This window comes from Saccostrea cucullata, unplaced genomic scaffold, assembly GCF_032062105.1.
Source record: "Saccostrea cucullata isolate Sc308-1 unplaced genomic scaffold, CSIRO_AGI_Scuc_v1 ctg19, whole genome shotgun sequence".
Classification (NCBI taxonomy): Eukaryota; Metazoa; Mollusca; class Bivalvia; order Ostreida; family Ostreidae; genus Saccostrea; species Saccostrea cuccullata.
The window spans coordinates 65,200-89,828 of NW_026940018.1; the positions used below are offsets into that span (position 1 = coordinate 65,200).

The 24,629-nt window shown below is 32.9% G+C and overlaps 2 protein-coding genes across 5 annotated transcripts in view; one reads left to right on the top strand and one right to left on the bottom strand.

Moving 5' to 3' along the window:
- Positions 1-3,890, bottom strand: part of LOC134254543 (calcium/calmodulin-dependent protein kinase kinase 1-like) — a 56,496-nt gene extending 52,606 nt beyond the window's left edge. The window contains exons 1-3 of one of the 3 annotated variants that reach the window (XM_062737069.1): positions 3,756-3,890; positions 1,813-1,948; positions 1,296-1,401 (exon numbers count right to left, since the gene is read on the bottom strand). In XM_062737069.1, coding sequence (XP_062593053.1) covers positions 1,296-1,305 — 10 coding nt within the window. In that variant the 5' untranslated portion in view covers positions 1,306-1,401; positions 1,813-1,948; positions 3,756-3,890. Of the gene's footprint in view, positions 1-1,295; positions 1,402-1,808; positions 1,949-2,457; positions 2,476-3,755 lie in introns of those variants that run through there. The other 2 variants (XM_062737067.1, XM_062737068.1) reach the window with 2 other exon arrangements.
- On the top strand, positions 3,886-23,174 carry LOC134254544 (protein-tyrosine sulfotransferase 2-like). 2 transcript variants are annotated; one of them, XM_062737071.1, is made up of 4 exons: positions 3,886-3,959; positions 6,241-6,358; positions 13,872-14,952; positions 22,281-23,174. In XM_062737071.1, the coding sequence occupies exons 3-4, from the start codon at positions 14,120-14,122 to the stop codon at positions 22,564-22,566; spliced, it is 1,119 nt and encodes a 372-aa protein (XP_062593055.1). In that variant the 5' UTR covers positions 3,886-3,959; positions 6,241-6,358; positions 13,872-14,119; the 3' UTR covers positions 22,567-23,174. The 2 variants fall into 2 exon arrangements, with proteins under 2 accessions (XP_062593055.1, XP_062593056.1); XM_062737072.1 differs by lacking the exons at positions 3,886-3,959; positions 6,241-6,358 and adding an exon at positions 13,695-13,782.
- The last annotated feature ends 1,455 nt before the right edge of the window (positions 23,175-24,629 follow it).

The following is a 24,629-nucleotide window of genomic DNA, read 5'->3' on the forward strand; positions in this document are numbered from 1 at the left end:
GCAGTGAGTTCATTAATTTACCAAACATGGAAATTAACAGAGAAAAAAGATAAACAGTACATTAGTCAGTCACCAAATGCCAATTTACATGAACACACAGAAAAAATTTACACTTACAAAGGACCAGAGAGCCAAGTTCACAGCATGGTCAGGGCCTATTAGGAAAATTCTGGTGCCATTAATAGTGTGCAATTAACATTCCTATCACACAGTTTTATTGGGTCCTCATCAGTACAAATGTTTTACATTGATTACTCTCATTACGCTGGCCGTGCATGTTAGTTCTTACATATTAACTTGATATAAGGACAGTTTATCGATACATAAATTCATGTTGAATCTTGAAAAGATGTTTAATTACCCATTTGTGATTAATAAAACAGCCTAGCTTACAAAGATATTTTTTTTTAACTTTTTCACTATTCTATGTGTTTAAACAGGTCCTATATATTTTCCCCTATTTATGCTTTTTCCTCTCTGAATTGTTTTAATAGCTCTCTGAGAAGTTTAAGAATTGCAGAAAAAATGAAAAAAAAAATAACCAATACCTTATATGGGCTTTCCAAAAAATTAGAAAAAATATTTCATTGTTAATATATTAAACACTTGTATTATTAGTGTACACCTCTGACTTAAGAAAGCTAGTCTTAGGTTTCAAGCTTCAGAAGAGAGATAACTGCTGGCAAAATTACTTTTCCTCTGTATGCTTGAATAATATCTAAATTAATTTGTGTAACATTTTTCACCCTGTACGTCCACAAGAAACATTAATGAACATGAATAATGTATTTTCGTAGATAGAATTGTAATATTTGAGCTTTCTATAATTTGATTACTCCATCAACCCATATATCCATATCCTAGATAATTAGATCCCCCTCCCTCAAAAATACATGTATACATTATTTTTGGTAAATCAATCAATACTAATGTTACAATAAACCTTGTGTCCTTACAAAGCCTTATAAATTTTTAAAAATAACTTCTCTCACTTAACTTACTAATGCTTGTGCTAAAGAGTTAAGATTTTTAATATTTTTCTCAGTAAACATTAATTCATCAAATAATTTTTTTTCAAGTACTAACATCTTAAATTACTTTATATATATTCTCACAAATCCAAATTCAAAATACTTGTTTGAATTGAAATCTTAATCAAAAACTTACTTTTATGAAAGAGCTGTGATACATAATGATAAGCTTCACATTTTAAATAGTAGACGTATACACCATCAAGTACCTCCACAACATATATGATACAGAATTCAATATACAACATGTATTTCAATACATACCTGCACCCATACTGTTTTTTTCTGACAGATCTGTGATAGTGTTGGCTAGTAAGGTGTGATGCGTTTCATTCTCTCGGCATATAATTATATCTATTGAATACGATATCTGTAACAAAAACACACCTGATAAAACTCAATTGTACCTCATGATGCACAAGTGGGAAATCACTGTAATTGACCATCTGTAATGTAAAGAGCAGAAAGGATGAGGGGTTTATATTAACAGTTCATTGAACTCTAATACCAGTATTTCAGAGATCAAAAACTAATCAGGTATCATTTTAATATTGATGAAAAATCAAGATGGAAATGTTTAATAATTAGTTTCTGGTACACTTTACCTACAATTTTTTGGTAAGCTAGTGCTTTATCAGACTTTTTAAACAGAATATTTAAAAAGTAAATGAAAGTAAAATGGTCTTTTATTTTAAGAAATATCACAACAATCATACTTTATTTTCCATTTTATTATTCCATGTATTGTTTATTTTTAGTAATATGCAAAAAAATAACAAACCAATTTTAAAGGCACTTTCTTATATTTGAGGCACTATAGCATAAGGCATGTAAAATCAAAGGCACAGCAGCAACTGAAGGCACTTGTCAGGTGATTTTACATAACGTCTAGGTCATCCACCGGTATCCATCGAGTTCTGTAATGGATCCATTGTATGTGTTAAAAACATCAAAAACAGACTCTTTAGCTATAGTCTAATGTACATATCATTTCTATAAAGGGGAACATTAAAGCATGTTTGTTTACTGTACATAAATGACTTTCAAATAACAGAACTGTACAGATAAAAAACATTTACTGGTATTTATGATCATAAATGATTTGGAAAGTAAATTAAAACATCACAGAAAAAAGATCTTGAACAATTGTTCAAATAAATTTCAAGGAAAATTAGTATGTGTTAAATTGTCAATCAAATGTCAACAGAAATACTTTAATCTGAATGAGAAAACTCAGCTTTTGCCAATTTTTGAAGATCAATATGAGGATTTGTTGACCGATTTCTATAATGCAACCAGGTAATTGTACATTTCATGGAGCTTTAGGACTATTGATTAAAATGGTAATATGATTACAGGCATGAGTCCATTTGATAATGAACAAATACAGGTATTTTATGATACATTAATGCTGCTAACCTGTTACCAGTATAAATCCATTTAAGTAACCATAACCCCCACATTGTTACATTGAAGAATAGGAGCTGTATAGACCTGCATGAATGTAACAATGGTTACAGTTTCTGCTCCAGAAATCATTAAAGATCATCACATTGTCAAATACTGAAGAGTCGATCTAAGAAAACGTGGCCCAGGGTTGCATGCCCCCATGACCCGGGGGCCACTCGTCTATAATGATGTAATCTCCCAGTTATTTTGATATTATTCCAATTTCCTCCTATACTCCCGATTAGGAGAGGAACCCCAGATCCTCTTCTTCTTTCCAAATTTCCCTTCTATGTCAATTCTTAGAGACAACCCTGATGGATTATTGCATGTGATTTTTTCAAGGGAAAAAATATACTCTGACACAAACTTTGATGTAGGGCCTATCAGTTATATGACAGTAAATTGTCAAAATGTTTCTACAGTTCAACTTAAATATATTGAACAATGACACTATTTTATCTTGAATATCATGGGAATACTGAGGTGATTTGGAAGTAAAACATGCTCCTAAGGTATTCTAGCCTCAATATCTCAAGTAAAGATATCTGTAACTTTTTTCTCAATCCCAGTGAATTTCAGATAGTAAATTTTAACTGTAACTTTATAGAAACTTGTGAGCTATTTACAGTAATTTCACTTTGAATAATGTCATGACTCATGACATCGTTATAACTTAAATAATTGCAACTGTTTCTCATTCAACAAAATTGTTCAAAGTATCAAAAAAGGAAACATCACTATATTAAAACATAGAAAAATGATAAATTCCCCTGTTCTCATCACCTGAAATTTAACTTTGATAGTAAAAAGCAAATGACGTACAATTTAAAACCTTCACAGAAATTATACATATGTCCTTCTCTACTTTTGCTTCTAAAATAAATGAAAGAGGCAGTCAAAAAGAATTTCAAAATAAACAATTCAAGGTTTGGGTAATCAAGTGTTAAAATAATTTGTTTCCTTTCGTTTTATCTTATTCTCATCAGCTGCTCATGATTCTGACACTATATTTTTTTTTTTTTTGCTAGTTTGTATTTTTGTATTATTCCATTCAAAATACCAAAAACTTCACAAACTAAAAATTATTAAATCGTTAACTCATACCACAGTGAGCCGTTTCGTTCCCTTACTTTCAGTAAAAAAAAATTAACTATTTCAGAGGAAATTCGAACAAATAATTTTTCCCATAACAAACAAACAAAAAATAAATTGCAAAAACAATTCAATGAAATTTATTCTACATGTATTGTTTTATGTTTGACTTCATCTTCTTACCTTGATAATTTGCTCGATATTGATGTCTGTCACTGTAAAAAGTTATCTGAAGAAAAAATTCAATCTGTCAAGAAGTTTTATTTGTTTTGTTTTCTTGCCAATAATTCCGAACGAATGACTTTCGGAACTCTTCTACAAATCGGAGTTGTTCCCCTTGGCTCAGCAGGCACTTTTCACTTTCCATACAAAAGTTGAATACAATGGGTAAGTATATCCTCTAAAAGCGAAGTAAAGGGACACATTTGCTTTTAATATCACGGAATTTTATCATGATCTGTTTATTGATATAAGTTTCGGTCCGAATGTTAGTCGAAAAAGGGTGGAGTGTGTAACTGCATTAGGTCCCTATAAGCTGATAAGTGTTTTGTTTACAAGAAATCGACTATGATATAAAATTATGTATATGTAAATATGCCTGTCTAGCCATCCTTCATAATGATTAAAAAGTGATTATAATTTAAACAATCTTAAAACTGTTGAGGAAAAAAATAACCATGATAACATGACATGAATCATGATGCCATGGATGCACTTGGCATATATATACAGTAGTTAGGCCACTTAACACATTTGCTTATTATAATTCCTTTTAAACTGTGTCAGTGTGGAAATTAAGCTCCAGGTTCATTCAAATACCATAACACAATTTAAGCTAAATAAATATAAGCTATTGTTGCGACAATGGATATTAAGTCGCTGAAAGAAGCAAATCAGCAACAATTGAAATAGAAAATTTTATAAATTAAAAGTAGCTTTTTTTTCCTAAATATTTTTTTTTTATACAAACTACTGTTTATCCTTTACTATAGAGAGGAACGTCCTTTAATATTACTGCTAAAGGCTTTAATTAGCAGTAATTTTCAAAAGATGTTCCTCTATTTCTCTTGCAAATGGTGAATAATTATTTCCACTAAAACATAAATTGAAGTTGGTCTCAAAGATTTGTAATGAAATATATAATTTTCACTACAAGTATTTCTGAATATTTGAATTTCATGGTTAACTATAATTGATTTTACCTTTAAATTGGAGTTAAAAGATATACTGATCTTATAATAGATTGTATGCTACCGATTCAATTTGATAATCAATAGTAAATTTGATTTTGCAACACTAATATAAGTCTATAGCATTGAATCACATTTTTTTTTTCAAATTTGTAGTTTCATAACTGTAACTGTGTGTGCAAGTTTTAAAAAAATTATTTTGAGCTTCACATTACTCAAATTTGTTTGCACACAGGTCACAGTTATGAAACTCCATCTGTCAAAAATATTGATGTCACTATAGAATCATATTACATACTAGTATCTATCTCCTTTTGTATTCATTTACTTGTGTCCCTTAGTTAAATAATTGTAAATTATTTAAAAATTAAAAATTGCTAAATCAATTAATTAATGTTTTTTTCTGAATGTAATCTTTCCACTTCCTAGTACCTTTTGAGAACAGAAGGTATATATATATATTGATGTACTCAGGTATTTCATATACTGTAGACATACTTTTCTCCTTGGGGTCATAATTCTGTGGAATCTGAATTTCCGTTTAATCCGTGTATTGAAAATTACGCGGATTTTTCAGACTGTCACTATATGCCTTGCATTTATATTTAGTACGCATGGATAAATTTCCGCGGAAAATTTGTGACGCGTACATAGTGAAAATTGATACCAAAAAAAAAAGTACTTCCACAGTACTTGGTAATATATAGACAGTGACTTATTCATACAGGGTATATTGCTCATGCACTCTTCCTTGATAAGGAATGGACCTAGCTCTTTCAAGTCTTATTTTTAAAAAAAAAAGATAATGAATCCAGTTTTCTCATTATTGTTAAATTTAGGTTATGAAATGTTTTTAAAAAAAAAAAAGCATTTTTGTTGAAAAATATATGCTAGAAACAGATTATATGTATCAAAAATTTCAACTGAAAATGAACATATTTTCAATAAAAAATAAAAAGTTTGTTTTTGAAAATAAATTTAATTCATTAATACATCTGTAATATTAATAATCAGTTCTCTTAAGAAGTCATGGTAAACACAATTTCATCTCTGTAATTTACCAGATCATATATTTCTTTGAACTAATAATTTATACATACATGTATATGCATGCATATACAGCAAAACTCATTTAGTACGAACACGGATACTGCGAATATTTAAATTTAACGAATTTCTTACACGGATATAACGAATTACGGATATAGCGAAGTAATTTCACATGTCCCATTGACTTCGATATAACCGAGTTTTACTGTACGGTCATGTATTTGTCTTCTTTTTGAACTAATAATTTATACATACACGTAATATATACAGTCATGTATTTGTCTTCCTTTTTCTTGAGACATTATGTCACCAAGTTTGAAACACAAAGGACACCTAATCCTCATAGTGTGGAAACAGGTGTTAATCAATAGTGTACCTACATGAAATGGGGAAAAAAAATCAACATTGGCCTATTATTTCATTTACAGATTACCATGACTACTGTATACAGCTAACCCTTAGGTTTCTCAGCATCATCTTGAAGTTTCCTAAAGAATGAAGAATACTACGTTGGTGATTCCTGGCTAGGCAATTATGGAAACAAAGGTAATTAGATTATTTAATTTCTTTTGCTAATTACATTTGCCACTGATTTGTCAATATACTGATCATGCATGTCTGTTAAAATCTGGGGTTATACCTTTATATTTCCAATTCTAATTTTTTTTCTCTGTGATAACTCTTTGAAAGTTAGGGGAGTTGATTTCTTGATAATTCTGCTGGAATGTAAATTAGGCAGGTGGATAGGTCAGGAGCAAAGGAGACCTAATATGCATGCAAATCTCGTGTGCATCTGTCTCTGTGTCTAATGCTAAGGAGACCAAATACTCTCGTGCGTCTGCATTGATGTTTGACGTCAATGGGCGAGGACAATTGAAATCTGCATGGGAGTCCTCGTGTAATTTAAATCTATTAGTCTACATTTTTAAAGCCTAAATCTACAATTTAATTTCACAATAAAATGGAAATATATGGAATCACTGTCTAGTTAGTATAGTATGCCAGGGACATCAACGATAGTGGGAAACATGGGATAATTTAAACAAAACGGGCTTTGCCCGTTATGCAAATTATCCCATGTTTCCCACTATTGTTGATGCCCTGGCATACTACACTAATTAGACAGTGATTCCTTAAATAACCCCATCACCTCTTGTGTGAGTTCTGAACTTTTGTGCTTACATAGTATGCATCTCACCAACCTGATTCTTTTCATTCTTCATTCCAAGCGGCATTAAGCAAAACCCTAGCTTATTGGACAACCTTTTCAAAGCTGATTGGTTGATTGGCAGAGTTAAATCAAAGAAGCACAGAAACACACAAAATGTATGGCTGTAAATAGACTTTAACTTGTGTATTATTTATTCAAATGAAACTTCACATCTACAGTGCCTGACCTATATGCTATTAGTAAATAAGTCTCTACTGAAATTAAATGTTAACATCAACGACTGAATATATTTCATTGTTTACATCTATATTAGGATTTGTAGAGAGTTGAGTACCTATATGTAGATTTCTTGGTAATGGGCTATAAATAAACTGTGAAGATAAATGCAGTTGCCTACTGCAATTTGATTGCATGGTGGTTTGTCAAGTCTCCTGCCTAATTCCAGTGAATACCTTGTTACCCGTTGCCATGTACTGTTGTTAATTTTCAACTAATCAGCATCCAGGAAGATGACCAATAAACACAGTTGATGGAAAAGAATGAAGGATAGCTCAGAATCATACATATTGTAAAAAGAATCAGTTTGGTAAGATTGCATACTAGTTACTTGTCTTCAGTTATTTGGTTGTCGTTATGTCAGATAGTCTTAATTGGCAAAATTATATGATATGTTACATGATACCAATGTAATCTTTATTTTTAGCTAATCTGAGACAAAGGCTCAATTGAGCATTTCTATTAGAAATTTGTCCATTGTCATTGTGGTAAACTTTTCACAATTTCATCTTCATCTCATTTTGGACAAGAGAACTTTTGGCAGGTGTGACTGGTCTGCAGGGGATGCTCACTCCTCAATGGAACCTGGTCCCCTTCTGAATTTTTAGAGGTCCATGTTTGCTCAGCTCCTAGTTTGTATTGATTAAGTGGACTCGTGAGAATGAATATTGTTCATGATCTCCATATTTCATTGAGACTAAAAATATAACAATATAAGGCAGCAAGGAATTCAAAGATCGAGTATATTTTTGCTGAATTTAAACACATAAAATGTCACAGAATTTGTCAGAAATAAGGAACAGATTCTTTAAATATATTTACAACTGTAACAGGATAGGAGAAAATGCAGCGGACCAGACCAGGATTTGAACCTGGGCCCCCTGAAACTCTGGTCAGGTGCTCTACCAACTGAGGTATCTGGCCACCAGCGATCGAACACGGCTGACCGCCACACAACATTTATTACCTGTACATCAGTAGTTTTTTTAAACAATATTTTGTTTCTTGAATTGAAAAAAATGAAAGTCTATATTATATGACTGTGGACTGGTTCCTTGGATCTCGATGGCACTGTGGTCTGTTTTGATGGTGACACTTCCATCTGACTGTATAATTATGCACTAATTGTACTTCTTACTTCTAACTACTGGTAGGACCTATGGAATGCTAATATCAATAATATATTGTTATTGTTTGTTACTTATGTGCATACACTTCCTGTTTTGATATACAATACTAAATTTGTAAATATAAATGATACTTTGCATTGGTACTTGTTGACAGGACCCCCCCCCCCCCCCCTCAAATATTCAACCCCGGGGATTGTTGGATATTTTCTTCACAAATTATATTCATTACACTTATTCATCATAAGAACAATAGAAAAAAATCGTTAAAACCCCAAAATAATCGCTCCACAAGAAAAAAAACACCACTATACATTATAAGAGAGAAAGGTATGCCACTCAGGTTTGTTTACATTTTACCCCCACTGGTCTTTCTGGGTTTAAAAATGTGTATTTATTTTATTTCAACCTAAAATTATCGTTCACACTGTCTCTACATATATTTCTGTCTTAGTCCATGCTATCGGATTGACTCTGCATCTCGTAAGAATCCACATTTCTCCTTAAACAGCATTCCAGTCTGCACATTGAAATTTCCTTAGGTAAACGCAACGGAAGTGCATAGAGAATGTTTCACTTATTAGGATAACGTCCACGAGAGTGTTTTGACATGACGTAATAATCTTTAGCATATACCTTGTAGTAAATACACCTATTCTGCACGGTGTGATACGGGTGACGTCACAATACCCCATATCATGGACCGGTCTGAAAATCCATATCACGTATCGGACCGGCGGTCCGAAAATCCATATCAAACCGGAAGTAACGTTTGTATAACGTTTAAAAGTCAATTTACTTGATTTTATTTTAATATTCATAATAAATCTTTCTTTAATGACATTAATTTTTATGGTCTTAATTTTTTTCAGTTACCTAAAATAGGCTTTATTAGATTTTAAAGAGAAATGTCACAAACAAGCACGAAATATTCATCAATGACCATATGTGAACTTTGGACTGCATATTAAGTGTTTTAAATATATGATAAATAGCCATTTACTTATACATATTAAAATCCATATCATATGTCACATTACCCTGTACAAAGCCCTCGGGATATTACTACAATGCCACTGACACATTGGATTTTACTACTTTAATATATCTTCGGGTGTTATCATAAAAGGTAATATATTATCTGTGCACTTCCGTTGCTTTTACCTAAGGAAATTTCAACGTTCTGACTAGAATGCTGTTTAAGGAGAAATTGTGGGATTCTTACGAGATACGATTTTTTTAATTGTGCGTATGATGAACAAGTGTAATAAATATAATTTGTGAAAAAAATGTCCAACGATCCCCGGGGTTGAATATTTGGGGGGGGGTCCTGTCAACAAGTACCTGTGATACTTTGTACTCAAACTTACTGTTCACACTTTAAACAGGCCATTTACTTATACAATTAAAATGCATTACAAGTATTTGACTTACTACTGTACAAATTCTTAATTACTACAATGCCACTGACACATTATTACTACTTTGAATATACTTCGAGTACTGTATTATCACTTACTTACTGCAATGCTTATGATGCATCGATCATTACTACTTTGAATATAAGTACATAAAAAATACATTTAATTCAACAATATGTTTACTTTAAACAACTTCACCAAAAATGTTCTGCAGGGAAGCATAGGAGTTGATGTACCTATCAATTTTACCAAAATTTCTAGTAAGTAAAACAAATATGTCATACCTTTAATATATTGTGTTATTATTCAAGTATGACTGTCATATCCTGTGGGCAAAGTAACTTGGCAGAATTTTCAGTTGAACTGATACATTAAAATAAGCATCAAACTGAAATACTATTACCTCAGAAATGAGTAGAATAAAAAGGCAGTGAAAGGAGTAAGTTAATATTTAAACTGGCACAGGACGATGTGTCCTTCTCAGGTGCCTGCTACAACCAAACTCACCATGCTGATGATGATACAGATTGTATATATATATATGTCTGCAAAAAATATTGTTATTTGCTCAAGTAAGAATGTTTCAATTTAAACACTCTCAATTTAAAACATTTTTATTCAGTGACAAAACATGAAGCATGCTGTTAATTGCTGTTATTAACTGCATAAAGCCATGCAAGTTTGCTACAATACCCACAGGGTCATCCTTTATAATTGACTTACATGTGCATCAAAAACATTTTTGTCTATAAATTAATTGTTTGAAGCAGGGAGCTGTATTTGTATATCATTTGTGAAACCCTTTAGCCATTGAGAGGTCTGGAGCATTCACAGTCACTTTAGTGATTCTTGGATTAAAATTAACTTTTTCTTTATATGTTATATACCGGTACATGTATATTGATTTTTTCAATTTCAATTTTCATTTTGTGCTGCAGAGAAAGATTATATTGCATTCTCTGTATGAAGGTAAGAAGAAATAGGCAAAAAAATATTTCATTCTCTTAAAAAAGTTCAAACTGTAATATATATTGACATCTGAATTTTAAAATTTGTTCATAGGATAACATAGAGTTGCAAGGGAACCTTTAAGAAAAGAGCCATATGAACATGCCTTCTTAATTGCTAGAATTATCTCCCCTGTTGGACTCATTAAAATGATAAAATTTTATGTGTATACTTAGAAAATGCCAGAATGTGACAAGCAATGTTTGATCTAAAAAAAAATTCCATCCTTTGAGTGAGCTACTGTTTTTAATGTATTTGGATGTGTAGGAGATCTACTATTTGGGCATTGTGAGCTCAGGTATTCCATCCTAATCTGAGAAAACATATCACATAGATGTCTGTGTTTTGTGTAGGCTTAATCTAACAAACTGATCCCACATGCAGATGACAAACATATTTATCTGTCATTTATTGAAGAAGATTAAATATTCAATCGAAGCAAATAATAGAAAAATTAAAAAAAAATGAGAGTAATGCAAAGCTAAAACAAGTGTTTCTTGTAATATTTCAAGGTGGTTGCCTTTTTTTTATTATTAATTAAACAAGTTTAATTTAAAAAAAATACACAGTGTTGCCATAGTTACAAAAAATTTCATGCAAAAGTCTTTTAAAAATTTACTCTTCCTACAAAGACTACACTGAGAGCATAACATTGTGCATCATACTGAAATGAAATTTGGTATACAGATATATCACATGAATATAGGTTTGATCAATATGTGTTGAAAAATTCCAATTATTTGGTTCATTTTCAAAACATTTGAAATTTAGTATACAGATATATCACATGTCTTTCATTTTTGACAGAGTTATGCCCCTTGGACTTAGAAAAAAAATTTATTTTCTTTGCAACCGTTGCACATACTGAGATGAAATTTAGTATACAGATTTATCAGATGAATATCTAGGTCAAGTTCTGTTTTTATATCGCACCATTTTTGAAAATCTTTTAGAAAAATTCCAATTATTTGCAGTTTCCGTTCATTTTCTTTGCAGAGCTAGGTTGTACATACTGAAGTGAAATTTAGTATACAGATTTATCACTGAGAGATATTAATTATTTTGTTGATTTAAATGAATGGTGTTGTCATGCCAACCATAATTACAACAAAAAAAATAGAAGTTTGTGTGAAATTCTTCAAAATGTGTTCCCCTCCTTTAGATTAAGTCAGATCGTAAAAGAAATTGCAAAGCAAAGATAATCAACTTAATTAGCGATCATTTTCCACTCTACATTAATAATTTTCAATGTTGTCATACTTCCAAGTCAAATTATTACTGTTGTCTTCTTTTGTTAAAAGTACAAAAAAGTAGAGCTACAGTCTTATCTGAGACTTCTGGCTTAAATTTGGGCCATTAAACTTAGACAAGCTAAATTTTGATTTCTTTCTTACTACAGTGTATAATGTAAAAGTGAGACTGAGATCAAAAGTGAACTTGTCTATTGGTCTATAAGTTTTATGGCCCGGAACCTAGTTATTTCAGCATGTTTTCATGTTGAAAATATGATTATGAACTGCTCCATGATTGTGTATTCTGATAAAGGGCTATAGAAGAACATCTGAGATTTTTTGGGGTGGTGGGGGTTCTTGAGATCAAAGATATGTGCAATTTCAAAATTAAAAAAAAAGTTTCTCTGCATCAAATTGATTTTTTTTTTGGTTAGAATGATTATACATGTAATTAGAAAGCTTATGACATACTTGACTTATATGAAGGAAATATTAATTAAAAAAGTGCAAAGTGATTCTTAAATGATTGCTTTAAGTTACGCCTCATATTTAACAGTGAAAATAATGTGTTCTCTTATTAGGTAAATACAAGCTGATATTCTACAACATTTTGCAACTTTTTCATTTTTGAAAATTAAAGCATTGATGCTTGCAGGTTGCTATGAGCATAGAAGACCTCTAAAAGCTGAGTTTGCTTTAATAATAAAAAATCTAAAATAAATTTTGTAGTGATATCCAGGGACTCAGAAATCCATTTAGTGCTTTTATAGCTGCAATTTGCAGATAGCATTATAGTTCCCAGAAAAGTACGCCCTCCATTCAGAATTCCCCCTAATGTGTGACTGACGTGACCAAAATCATGTTCAGAAGATTTTCTTATCAAAAGTTCTTTATGCACCGTGCATTTTAAATCTTCATCACATCTGCAGCGTACATCAGCCACACTTCATGGAAGCTTTCCGCGCTATTAGAGTTTATAGGATGGTAATTACAGCATGGTCTATCTGTTGATTGTGTGGTTTACCAAAGATTGCTTTGTGTCATCTATAGCAATATTTATGAAGCTAAAAAAGTCTTCATATGATCAAAAATTGATGCTTGTTGTCTCCTAAAAATACATGAATCCTTTGAAACTTAGCCTGTAAAAATAACTTCTATTAGTTCATTTGGGTAACAATTATTGAATCAGTGAATGAAATTAGCATTGATTTGTCTGAAATATTTGATCTGAAAGGTTATATAAGTTCATTTTTAAACATCAGATTGAGTAAATGTAAACTGACTGTAGAGAAAGCCATATTGATTGTATATAGCGTATCTGAAGCTCGCGATCATTATACTCGATAAAACGGGGGCACACTGTACTCTCAGCAATGCATATATAATGTAGTTTGAAATGATATAATTGAGGCCTCTTAAGCATGTGAAGAGTTTTTTCTCTGGGAAAGTGAAAGGATGCAGGGTTATCTAAAAAATGAAATGTGTCGACATTAGCTCTGGACTCCGGATTGATTTATTTGTCCATTCCTAGTGTTGACATCGGTGCTAATATGTTTGTATCAAATGTCAGATTTCTTCCTGATATTATTTTTTTTTTCATGATGATTGGGAATGGTTCTGAGATTTTATTGTAAATAAGGAGGTACTACATAATCATTGTCAAATAAGAATTTTATCACAGAGAAAAAAATAACACAGGCTTGGTGGATATAATTAATGCCACTGTAAAGCTCTCGTATGAAGTGAGCTGTCATCGTTTTATGTGGCAATCAAGTGGACAAGTGTTGGTCAGTTATCTGTTTATGTGTCTCCTTTATTTTACAGGTATAATGGGATCCCTACCCACTGCTGGAATTAATGGACAAATGCCACAGATGGATAATTAAGAGATATTGCTGATTCTAAAAGCTGGACTATTACATCATAAAACTCCTTGCTTTCTTTGAGGATTCTCAAGGATCCAACAGCATTGAAGAATTGATAATGGATGTACTATAAATGCATGTAACAGGTGAAAAATAACATTGTTGACAGGTGGTTTCTACACAAGGACATGGGGAAATTTTCTAAACATGTTCTCTAGAAGGTGTAGTCAAATGAAGAATTCCAAGAAGTGTGTGACCCTACTCCTGTGCCTGGGCACAGTGATTGTGTTTTATGGAATGTTCCAATGCAGTGGTTCACCCAAGATGTACATGGTTCCCAGGGAATCAGTCAAGTATGTATATGATGATAAGAACAAAGCTATTCCATATGACCAGGACTCCCCACTCATATTCATAGGGGGGATGCCACGCAGTGGTACCACCCTGATGAGGGTCATGATGGATGCCCACCCTGACGTGAGATGTGGGGAGGAGACCCGGGTGATCCCCCGAATCCTGGGGATGAGGAACCACTGGCAAAAATCAGAAATCGAGAGGAAGAGACTGATAGAGGCAGGCATCAATGATGTTGTCATAGATTCTGCTGTGTCTGCCTTCATTTTAGAAATCATTGCCAAACACGGTGAGGCAGCTCCTAGACTGTGTAACAAAGACCCCTTCACTTTGAAATCCAGTTTGTATCTCAGTAGGTTATTCCCCAGTTCCAAATTCATTCTCATGATCAGGGATGGCCGGGCCATCATTCATTCAGTCATCACAAGGAAAGTGACAATCTCAGGATTTGATCTGAAAAATCCCAAAATGTGTCTAGAAAAATGGAACACTGCTATGGAGGTGATGTATTCTCAGTGTTTACGGATAGGACCTATTCGGTGTATGCCGGTGTACTATGAACAACTCGCTTTACATCCTGACCTGTGGATGCACAGAATTCTGGAGTTTTTAGACTTACCCTGGAACAGTTCTGTGCTTCATCATGAGGACTACATAGGGAAGCCAGGAGGGGCATCCTTATCAAAGTAAGTATACATACTTGTATGGAGGAATGCAACCCCTTTCCCTTTCTATCTTGATTTTTAGAGGATGTGGGTCAGTACTACTGTAAATCACTTTTTATTTCCCATTCTCGCATGTTATAGTATTCCTTCAGATTATATAGAGAAATATTAATAATTCGTGAAAATTATGTCTCGCTAATAAAGAGTCGATGACTCTATCGCGAAAATAAGGTGTCATGAAAATTTAGTGATCTACAGTATATATTCAACTAAGCATACAAAAATACTTCTCATTTTATATAAGAAACGAATTACACATATTGACTCAAGAACCTCTGGACGTGAAGGTGTTCATGCAGTATAACTTCTTGATATGTACATACTTCTGGCCAGGTAGAACATAAGTTATATTAGGTATTTCTTTTTAAGGACTATCTTTAAATAAGTTTGTTCATGAATCGATTTTTTCTCCCATTTCTTATAGTCTAATATTTTGTGGTAAATTAAGGGTCATTTGGACCCTCATTCAACAAAAAATTGAATCAATGACATCACAGTTATTTTGGAATTAGGAATCTATATGGTACTTAGCTCATATAAAGCTGGTTTGTACTTGGATCACAGGAATGTGATAGCTTAAAAACAGTCAACAAATTACCTGAATTTGCATTGATTTTCTCTTACTTACAAAAAAAATCTGCAATTTTAAAAAAACATATTGCAAGGAAGCTCTTTGATGTGTATACAAGATTCACCTGATACTAATATAAAAAAACTTGAAGATAGGCGAGGCATACAATTCTTGTTTGAACTGAAGCAATTAAACGAGTGTTAGTTTGTGACCCAGCAGTTGTGAATACAAAGTACCATCCAAAAAGGGAGCCAAAAAGATCCTTGATAAAGTCCATGATTTCACTGGTGAATACAACTACAAAAAACTCTTAATAACATGATCAAATGCAAAGTTGATAATAATTGTTAAACAATCATCAATTTTGAACTGGTGAAAAACATTCAAATCAATGTAAATTATTATTATATACACAGAGATTTGGGATGAGTGATAAGAAGAGGGAGACTTGGACGGGGATGAGATAAGAGGATGAAGACTTGGGATGGGAGTTATGAGGAGGGAGGTTTGGGTCAAGGATGAGATATGAGGAGGAGGAGGACTTGGGATGGAGATGAAGACTTGAGATGGGAGATTTTAAAGGAGGGAGATTTGGGACAGGGATGAGATATAAGGAGGGAGACTTGGGACAGGGGTGAGATATAAGGAGGGAGATTTGGGACAGGGATGAGATATAAGGAGGGAGACTTGGGACAGGGATGAGATATAAGGAGGGAGACTTGGGATAGGGATGAGATATAAGGAGGAGACTTGGGACAGGGATGAGATACAAGGAGGGAGATTGGGTTAGGGATGAGATACAAGGAGGGAGACTTGGGACAGGGGTGAGATACAAGGAGGGAGATTGGGTTAGGGATGAGATATGAGGAAGGAGACTTGGGACAGGGGTGAGATACAAGGAGGGAGATTGGGTTAGGGATGAGATACAAGGAGGGAGACTTGGGACAGGGGTGAGATACAAGGAGGGAGATTGGGTTAGGGATGAGATATGAGGAAGGAGACTGGGGACAGGGGTGAGATACAAGGAGGGAGATTGGGTTAGGGATGAGATACAAGGAGGGAGACTTGGGACAGGGGTGAGATACAAGGAGGGAGATTGGGTTAGGGATGAGATATAAGGAGGAGACTTGGGACAGGGATGAGATATAAGGAGGGAGACTTGGGATAGGGATGAGATATAAGGAGGAGACTTGGGACAGGGGTGAGATACAAGGAGGGAGATTGGGTTAGGGATGAGATATAAGGAGGGAGACTTGGGACAGGGGTGAGATACAAGGAGGGAGATTGGGTTAGGGATGAGATACAAGGAGGGAGATTGGGTTAGGGATGAGATACAAGGAGGGAGATTGGGTTAGGGATGAGATACAAGTAGGGAGACTTGGGTTAGGGATAAGATACAAGGAGGGAGACTTGGGTTAGGGATAAGATACAAGGAGGGAGACTTGGGACAGGGGTGAGATACAAGGAGGGAGATTGGGTTAGGGATGAGATACAAGGAGGGAGACTTGGGACAGGGGTGAGATACAAGGAGGGAGATTGGGTTAGGGATGAGATACAAGGAGGGAGACTTGGGACAGGGGTGAGATACAAGGAGGGAGACTTGGGGCAGGGGTGAGATACAAGGAGGGAGATTGGGTTAGGGATGAGATATGAGGAGGGAGACTTGGGACAGGGGTGAGATACAAGGAGGGAGATTGGGTTAGGGATGAGATATGAGGAGGGAGACTTGGGACAGGGGTGAGATACAAGGAGGGAGATTGGGTTAGGGATGAGATATGAGGAAGGAGAATTTTAAAAGATGGGAGTAGGGAGAGATCCATCTGTCAATGCCCAAATGAATAAACCAATTTTGTTGTAGGGTATAGTGTTTCATTTCATTATTTCTCCTTATCCCTTTGCCCTATTTGGCCTCGTTTTCTTTTATCTTGTCCTTTTAATGCAAGGGCAGTGCGGTGAAGGTCATAAATCAATTTGACCAATGGCTATTTCTGGTGTTTTATGGTCTGTTAATCACATCATGTACACTTTTATTGCTAGTTTGCCCTAAGATCTAATTATGGAAAATGCCAGTATTTTTTTGTATAGACATAATTACAGCATGAAATGGGGAATCACCTATTTTGTATTAGTTTGGGGAGGGGGTACCTGTTAACCATGAATGTTGATATTGCGAATATTGATGTATAGGCTATATGTATATTTTATAAGGAGATGTTCACTCAGAAAATTATATGATTCCCAAAGAAATTTCAGAACATATAATTATTGATACATTTCAATTGCAGTATAGTAATTATGTCAATGATGACCTTGAAGTTTGACCAACTTTTGTCAAATTTAGCCCTGATGACATGAGCTGTAATTCCAGGCATCAGTGTTAATTTTACAAGCATTGGTTATAACATGAATATACATCTTCTTGGTTATATTCCATTTGGTAGAGCAAAGGTTAAAAAGGTGTGGAGTAGAAAGTGGCAATTGGACACATTTATGTGCCAAAAACATGTTTGAAATGAGGTTATGCCACCAATTATTTCAGGTCTGATGTATGTTATTCATAAACTTCATGTCAGTGAGCGCAGCTTTTTCATGCCAATAGCTATTAAACTTCTCTGATGATTATGTAACTTAAAATAAGAGAAGGTTTAAGGCATGGAGACTTCTTTCATTTATTTGAATTCTTGTCTTAGCCTTTGGGGTGTATGATTTTCTTAGCTGACTGCACCAGTTAACAAAGTGTTGTTGAAGGATGATTTAACAGGTTTAAGTTTACATTTATCCAAAGAATTTATATTTATTTTTGATGTGGTTAAATTTTGAGAGTCTGTATGGTTGTAAGTAGTTTTGAATAATATAAAACAGTGCAGATGATTTGAAAAATATTTTAAAAGTACATTTTGGTTGGGTTTTTATACGCCCGTCTTAAGACGGGACGTATTATGTTATAGGCTTCATGTCCGTCCGTCCGTCTGTCCATTCGTGTGCGGCTCATAACTTCAATACTATTAGGCCTAGGATTATCAAACTTTGTCAACTGATACTGTATAGGGGGAAAATAACTCACGGTGTTAATATTCGCTATATTCACGGTGTAAATAAATCCGTGAATTCAAGAAACAGTGAATAAATTTTCAATAATCTCCATGTTTTATTTGGAAATTTGAGAATAGACTACGATAGGTTGACTACGACAGGTTGATATACATGTACATGCAGTACATGGTCGTTTCAGTTAAATTACGAGTAGTACTCGTCATTCAATTATTTTTAAAATTATCACGCTTTACTTTAATTCAAATCGGCAGATAATAACTCGTGTTTGTTCAAAGGCTGTTTTAATACGCTACATGTTTCATCAATCAAAACACGTGGGCCATGGGTTTTGATTACCCGTGCGTAACTAATTTTACCACGTGTATTTGTTACCTGCATTATCATGCATATTAGTTTTTATCAACATTTTGGTTTTAAAAAATCATTTAAATAAATATCGAACTTACTGAAGATGTGGAAGACATTATTTCGGCGAACTTAATAAACACATTTACTTCCGTCCAGTGGTTTTTCGCCGCGTTGTATTGAAGATCTTGGGTGCACATGCACTCATCGTAATAGCACATAGGAAAGTCATTTGACGTTTAGAGTGTAGGACTTTTAATAACTGCACTTGTTTTAATTAATTAATTAAATCTATCAATTTTATATAAACCTACCCTGTTGCTTGTGAAATAAAAACAACGCTGAAGAATGTCGTTTACATGTAGCTATTCCGCGAATTCAAGAAACCGCGATCGTGTCAGATGAGAGAAAAACGTGAAAATTACAACCCGTGAAATTAATCCCCTATACAGTACTTCTTGGGTAGACAGTGTGTCGCGCACAAAAAGTAGGTCGCTCTGACCTTTAATAAAGATGCTATGGCCAAATATGGAAAAATCCTGTCTGGCTCATAACAAGAAAACTATTAGACCTAGAGCTATCAAACTTGGCAAAAGTATACATCTTAGGTAGAAGGTGTGTCGCGACCTATTTCAAGGTCACTGTGACCTTTAATTTTAGTGAATTTTTTTAAAAAACTAAGTTTTTTAAATTTTAAATTTCATAATCCTAGAAATGTAAAAAATAGAGTTGTATCCTTATTAAAAAGTATTAAGGTAGGATTCTTCTCTGGTTTCTGACTAGATAAAACATTCAAAGTATATTTGCTTATATGTCTTATATATTTAGGAGCAAGGGATTTAAAAGATCATATTTTTCTTTCCTCATCACAATTGTACAACTTTAAATAAAAATGGTAAACTGCGTTTGAAAACTAGCAGGGACTATATTTTTGGCGGAATGGTGGCGTATGAATATGTCTTCTTTTCTGCCTCTCAAAATTACAATAGAACAATGAATTTAGTTATAATTTGTACGCAATCGAAGACTTGGAGAAATTTTCAAATGTAAGTTAAATTAATAATGAGGGACTAAACTTTCAAAATATATCAAATAAATATGATTTTCCAAACAAACTAGAACTTTGTTAGCTTTTAAACGCTTCCTATCAAAGTGCAGATTTGAGCCAAAAATCCATAAAAAGTATTTTTCTCTCTTAGTAAACGATCAAAACTTTTTGTTTTTGTATCATTTTGTACATCTATAAGACTACTTTATTAAATGTGAAAATAAGAAAAAGTTAAATATAGGAAGCATATGAAAATAACTAATATATCCTAAAAAATGAAGAAAAACAGAGAAAATTCGGATTAGCCAATATCCAGTTAAGTTAAATTATTTATGTAAATTTGGTAATATCATGCTATAGACCCGATATAGTAATATGTTTTTATGCAAAAAGAACAATCTTTAAACTTTTGAAATAGAAGTAGGTATCACATGATTTGCAACAGTATTTTTTTATTCTTAATGTCAAGGAAAAAGATAATGACCTTGACTTGACCTTGCCTCTAATATAAAACGGTCAAATTTAATTTCACTGATACTATCACTTACTGATATTGTCTTCTTGATTCTGTGAAAATTTCATTAATTTTTAAATACTAGAAATATGAGAAGAATCCTACCTTAAATCAAGTAAAAACTTATTTTTTTCATCATATACTTTACAGCAATCTTTAACAAATGTCAATGTTAATGAGAGGAATTCATTTGTCCCATGGGCATAATTATCAAGCACTGGTCAAGAAGAATTTTGATAGCAGAAAGTTGCATGTCAAATTAGAGAGAAATTAATGAGTTTAGTGTGAGGAGGTAACTAGTAGAGCATTGGTGTTATCTATATCCCTTGAGTATTGGGCAAATGGACAGCCAGCCTAGCTGTTAGATTAAAAATAGCTCTTGTTGGCTAGCCTAAGTTTTAAAATGAATTTGATGAAAAGTAATTAAAACTTATTTGATAATGCATAATAAACTCATAATCTGATATTATATAATATTAATCAATTAAAAACACAGCATGCCTACTTGTCCATATGAATTAAATATAAAACCTGTCTGGCATTAAATCTAAAAAGAAATCATGGAGTATTTTATATGTTTTAAAAAAGTGTTTTAGGATAAAAAGTGCAGATCCATTAATATTTAGGGAGTAATGAGTAGACAAGCATCCAGTATTAATTAATGAGTTCAATGTAGGAAGGCTATCTGATCAAGCGCTGCCTTATCTGTATCCTTTGGGAATTAGACAGAAGAACTGCTGGTCAGTTTATAGCATATGTCATTTGATGGCCAGCCTTTCTTTTCAAAATTTATTTGGCATAGATTAAGTTGTTAAGACTAATTTGATATTGTTTATTATGATGGCTGGCATTTGACAAAGTCTAACACAAACAGTATAGAAATCTATCAGTTATGTAATATTTGTTATAATTATGCCTACAGCACAGGGGATGGATAAAGAAATATTTTTTTAAAAAATGGAAAAATCATGGAAATCTTAGAATCAAGGTTGACGTGATTTTCTTGCACTCTAAACTGTTAAAGATAATTGTGTAATTTTTTGACGGGCGTATCATGCTGTGGCGTGGCACTTTATTTCTTTCAGGGAGGAGGGATGGGATTGAGAAATATTGAAATACATGTACTTTAAATGGCAAAGTATTCTTTGCTTTGAAAGAAAACTAATAACTCTATGTACCTTTATACATTCTTGTCTTCAAGACTTTCATTTGTTACTAGAAAACTATACAGCCTTATGAACTAAATAGCAGATAACATTTCATTGTGATTTGAAGAATTATTAGATTATAAGAAGTAGGATATTTAGGAAGAATATCAGCTACAAAGCAGATTTCTATAAGAATTAGATTATGAAATTACAAATCCCTGTCCATATTGATCATCAATTTCAATGTTTTTTCTTTATTATTCATGACAGTGATTGATTTTTGTAATTGCCAGTAAATCTATGTAGCATTTGCAGTGGCTGATTTCCATCTCCTCTATATATGTCATGTTTGTATAAGAATGACAACGTTTCTTCATCTGTTTGAATGAAACAATACTTTATTGCTTTCCAATTTTGTCTAGGAGCTGTGATGGATTTTAGATCTGTTCGTACCGGTAATTGTTCTGAAAAATCTGAGTGGGAAAAGCAATATCGGTCTCATGCAATGAAGCAACAATGAAGCAACAACTTGAAATGCAAAGCAATTTGTCATCGAGTTTGTTCTTTGTTGAGGAAAATTTCTAATCTTTGTGAAATATCTCATTTCAGAACAGAGAAATCAACAGACCAAGTGATCAAACCAGTCAACATAGAGGCACTGAGCAAGTGGGTGGGGTTTTACGAAAATGACATTATAGAAAACATGGCCAAAATAGCTCCCATGTTGAACACTCTAGGCTATGATCCGAACAAAAATCCACCAGATTACGGCAAACCAGACCCCAAAGTGGCTGACAACACCATGCACATAAAACAAAACATGGAGTACTGGAAAGAAAAAGAGCAGGAAATTCTGGCCAAGGAGAAAAAAGCCGGGCATCATAAACCACACTGACGCCTATAGCAGGGAAATAGAGGATTGAATTTAAAATAATTTGTCATATTTTATGTCCAGATGACACATTTCTGTGGCATTTGTTGCTGTACAGGGAATTTGATAGGGCACAAATGTTAGATATTCTGTAATATTGATTTTTGATCAGGTTACATGTATATCTTGTTTTTATGAGAGGAAAGTAGTTCTTATTGGTATATTAATTTTTTATCAGATTTCCTAGAAAATGAAAACTTGGAGATATACTCAAAGTAATGTAATAGGGCTGTGGATATCAGCTTGGTAGCTCAGTGGGTAGAGCACCTGACTAGTGATACAGAGGTTCTGGGTTTGATTCCTGGTCCAGTCATGCATGTTTTTTTGTTGCATAATTTAGTGTCATTGACAGCCTCTTGATATAAAGGTTAAAGTCCTTTAAGGGACAGATGCCTGTAGATCACTTTAATCCAGCTTGGATTGTGACTTTGAGACCAAAGACAATTTAAAGAGGGGGGTGTAATGGTTTAAAGTCCACAGATATTGGCTCAGGTAGCTTGGTAGAGTGCTTCATTAATGATACAGGGGTCCTGGCTGGGTCGATTTTCCTGTCTAGCCGAACTTTTTCATCATTTTTGTAAAGACTATATACATGTACAATAATTATATTTTACATGTGGCAGACTATATACAATAATAATATTTTAAGTGGCAGTTTAATGACACATCTGTTGTTATTTAGCTGATTTTCAGTAAATAATGCATATGCATACTAAAAACATTGTACAAAATGTTATGTTATGTAAATGTATAAATATATGATTCTATTACCCAGTGTATATGCTGAAATTTCAGCAAAGGAATGACCTGTGTTGTTTTTGCAGGTTAACATTTTTTAGTTTTTCTGTCTTTTAATATTTTCTAACTATAAGAATTGACCAAACTTGCATGGATCATAATAATGTATCATATGAAACATTTCAACACTAAATGTATATTGGCATACAGGTAAAACATGGAATTTAAGAAATATAAAAAATTATGTTTATAATAAATCAAAATTTGTCGGATGCACTCTGGCACATTTTCCTAGTGAACAGGTTGTTTTATGCAGGTTTCATTTCCAAGTAATTATGAGTTCTTTAATTACCAAACTGTATATGTACATATTGACAATGAAAATACCTGTGTTGCATTTTGCATGTTTTTTAGTTTTTCTGTCTTTTAATATTTTCTTTTTAGTAAGAATTAAGAGTTGTACATGATCAAATAATGTATCATATGAAACATTTCAACACTAAATGTATATTGTGCATACAGTAAAAATGGAGTTTTTATGCATGTTTCATATAAAAAATTATGTTTATAATAAATCAAAATTAGTCCACTCTGGCACTTTCCTAGTAAGTGTTTTACTTTCAATATGCTGTAAAAGTTACGGGTTACATTTACCAAAAAAACTATGCTTATTTAACATGTATAAACCAAACTTGCACAAAAGTTGAAAATGAAAACTCTGTGTTGCATTTTGCATGCTTTTTTTAATTACATTTTCATGTCTTTTAAATTTTTTATTACGTCTATTTCAAAGTAATTCAGATGAAAATGATCAAATATTTTCATTTTTGGAATGTACACTTTTTGTTGGTTAATTGTGTATTGGCATACAGTAAAACATGGAACTTAAGATCTCTGAATATAAAAAATTAGCTGATTTTCAGTAAATAATGCATATGCATACTAAAAACATTGTACAAAATGTTATGTTATGTAAATGTATAAATATATGATTCTATTACCCAGTGTATATGTACAAGTATTGACAATGAAAATCTACCTGTGTTGCATTTTGCATGTTTTTTTAGTTTTTCTGTCTTTTAATATTTTCTTTTTAGTAAGAATTAAGAGCTGTACATGATCAAATAATGTATCATATGAAACATTTCAACACTAAATGTATATTGGCATACAGTAAAACATGGAACTTAAGAAATATAAAAAATTATGTTTATAATAAATCAAAATTAGTCCACTCTGGCACTTTCCTAAATATTTTACCTTTACAGTACTTTGAAAGCTCTAGATTT

Excerpts from the sequence above, each read along its gene's own strand:
- LOC134254544 (XM_062737071.1), top strand. The coding sequence starts at position 14,120 with ATGTTCTCTAGAAGGTGTAGTCAAATGAAGAATTCCAAGAAGTGTGTG. Across the intron at positions 14,953-22,280 it reads GGAGGGGCATCCTTATCAAA|AACAGAGAAATCAACAGACC; the intron begins GTAAGTATACAT and ends ATCTCATTTCAG.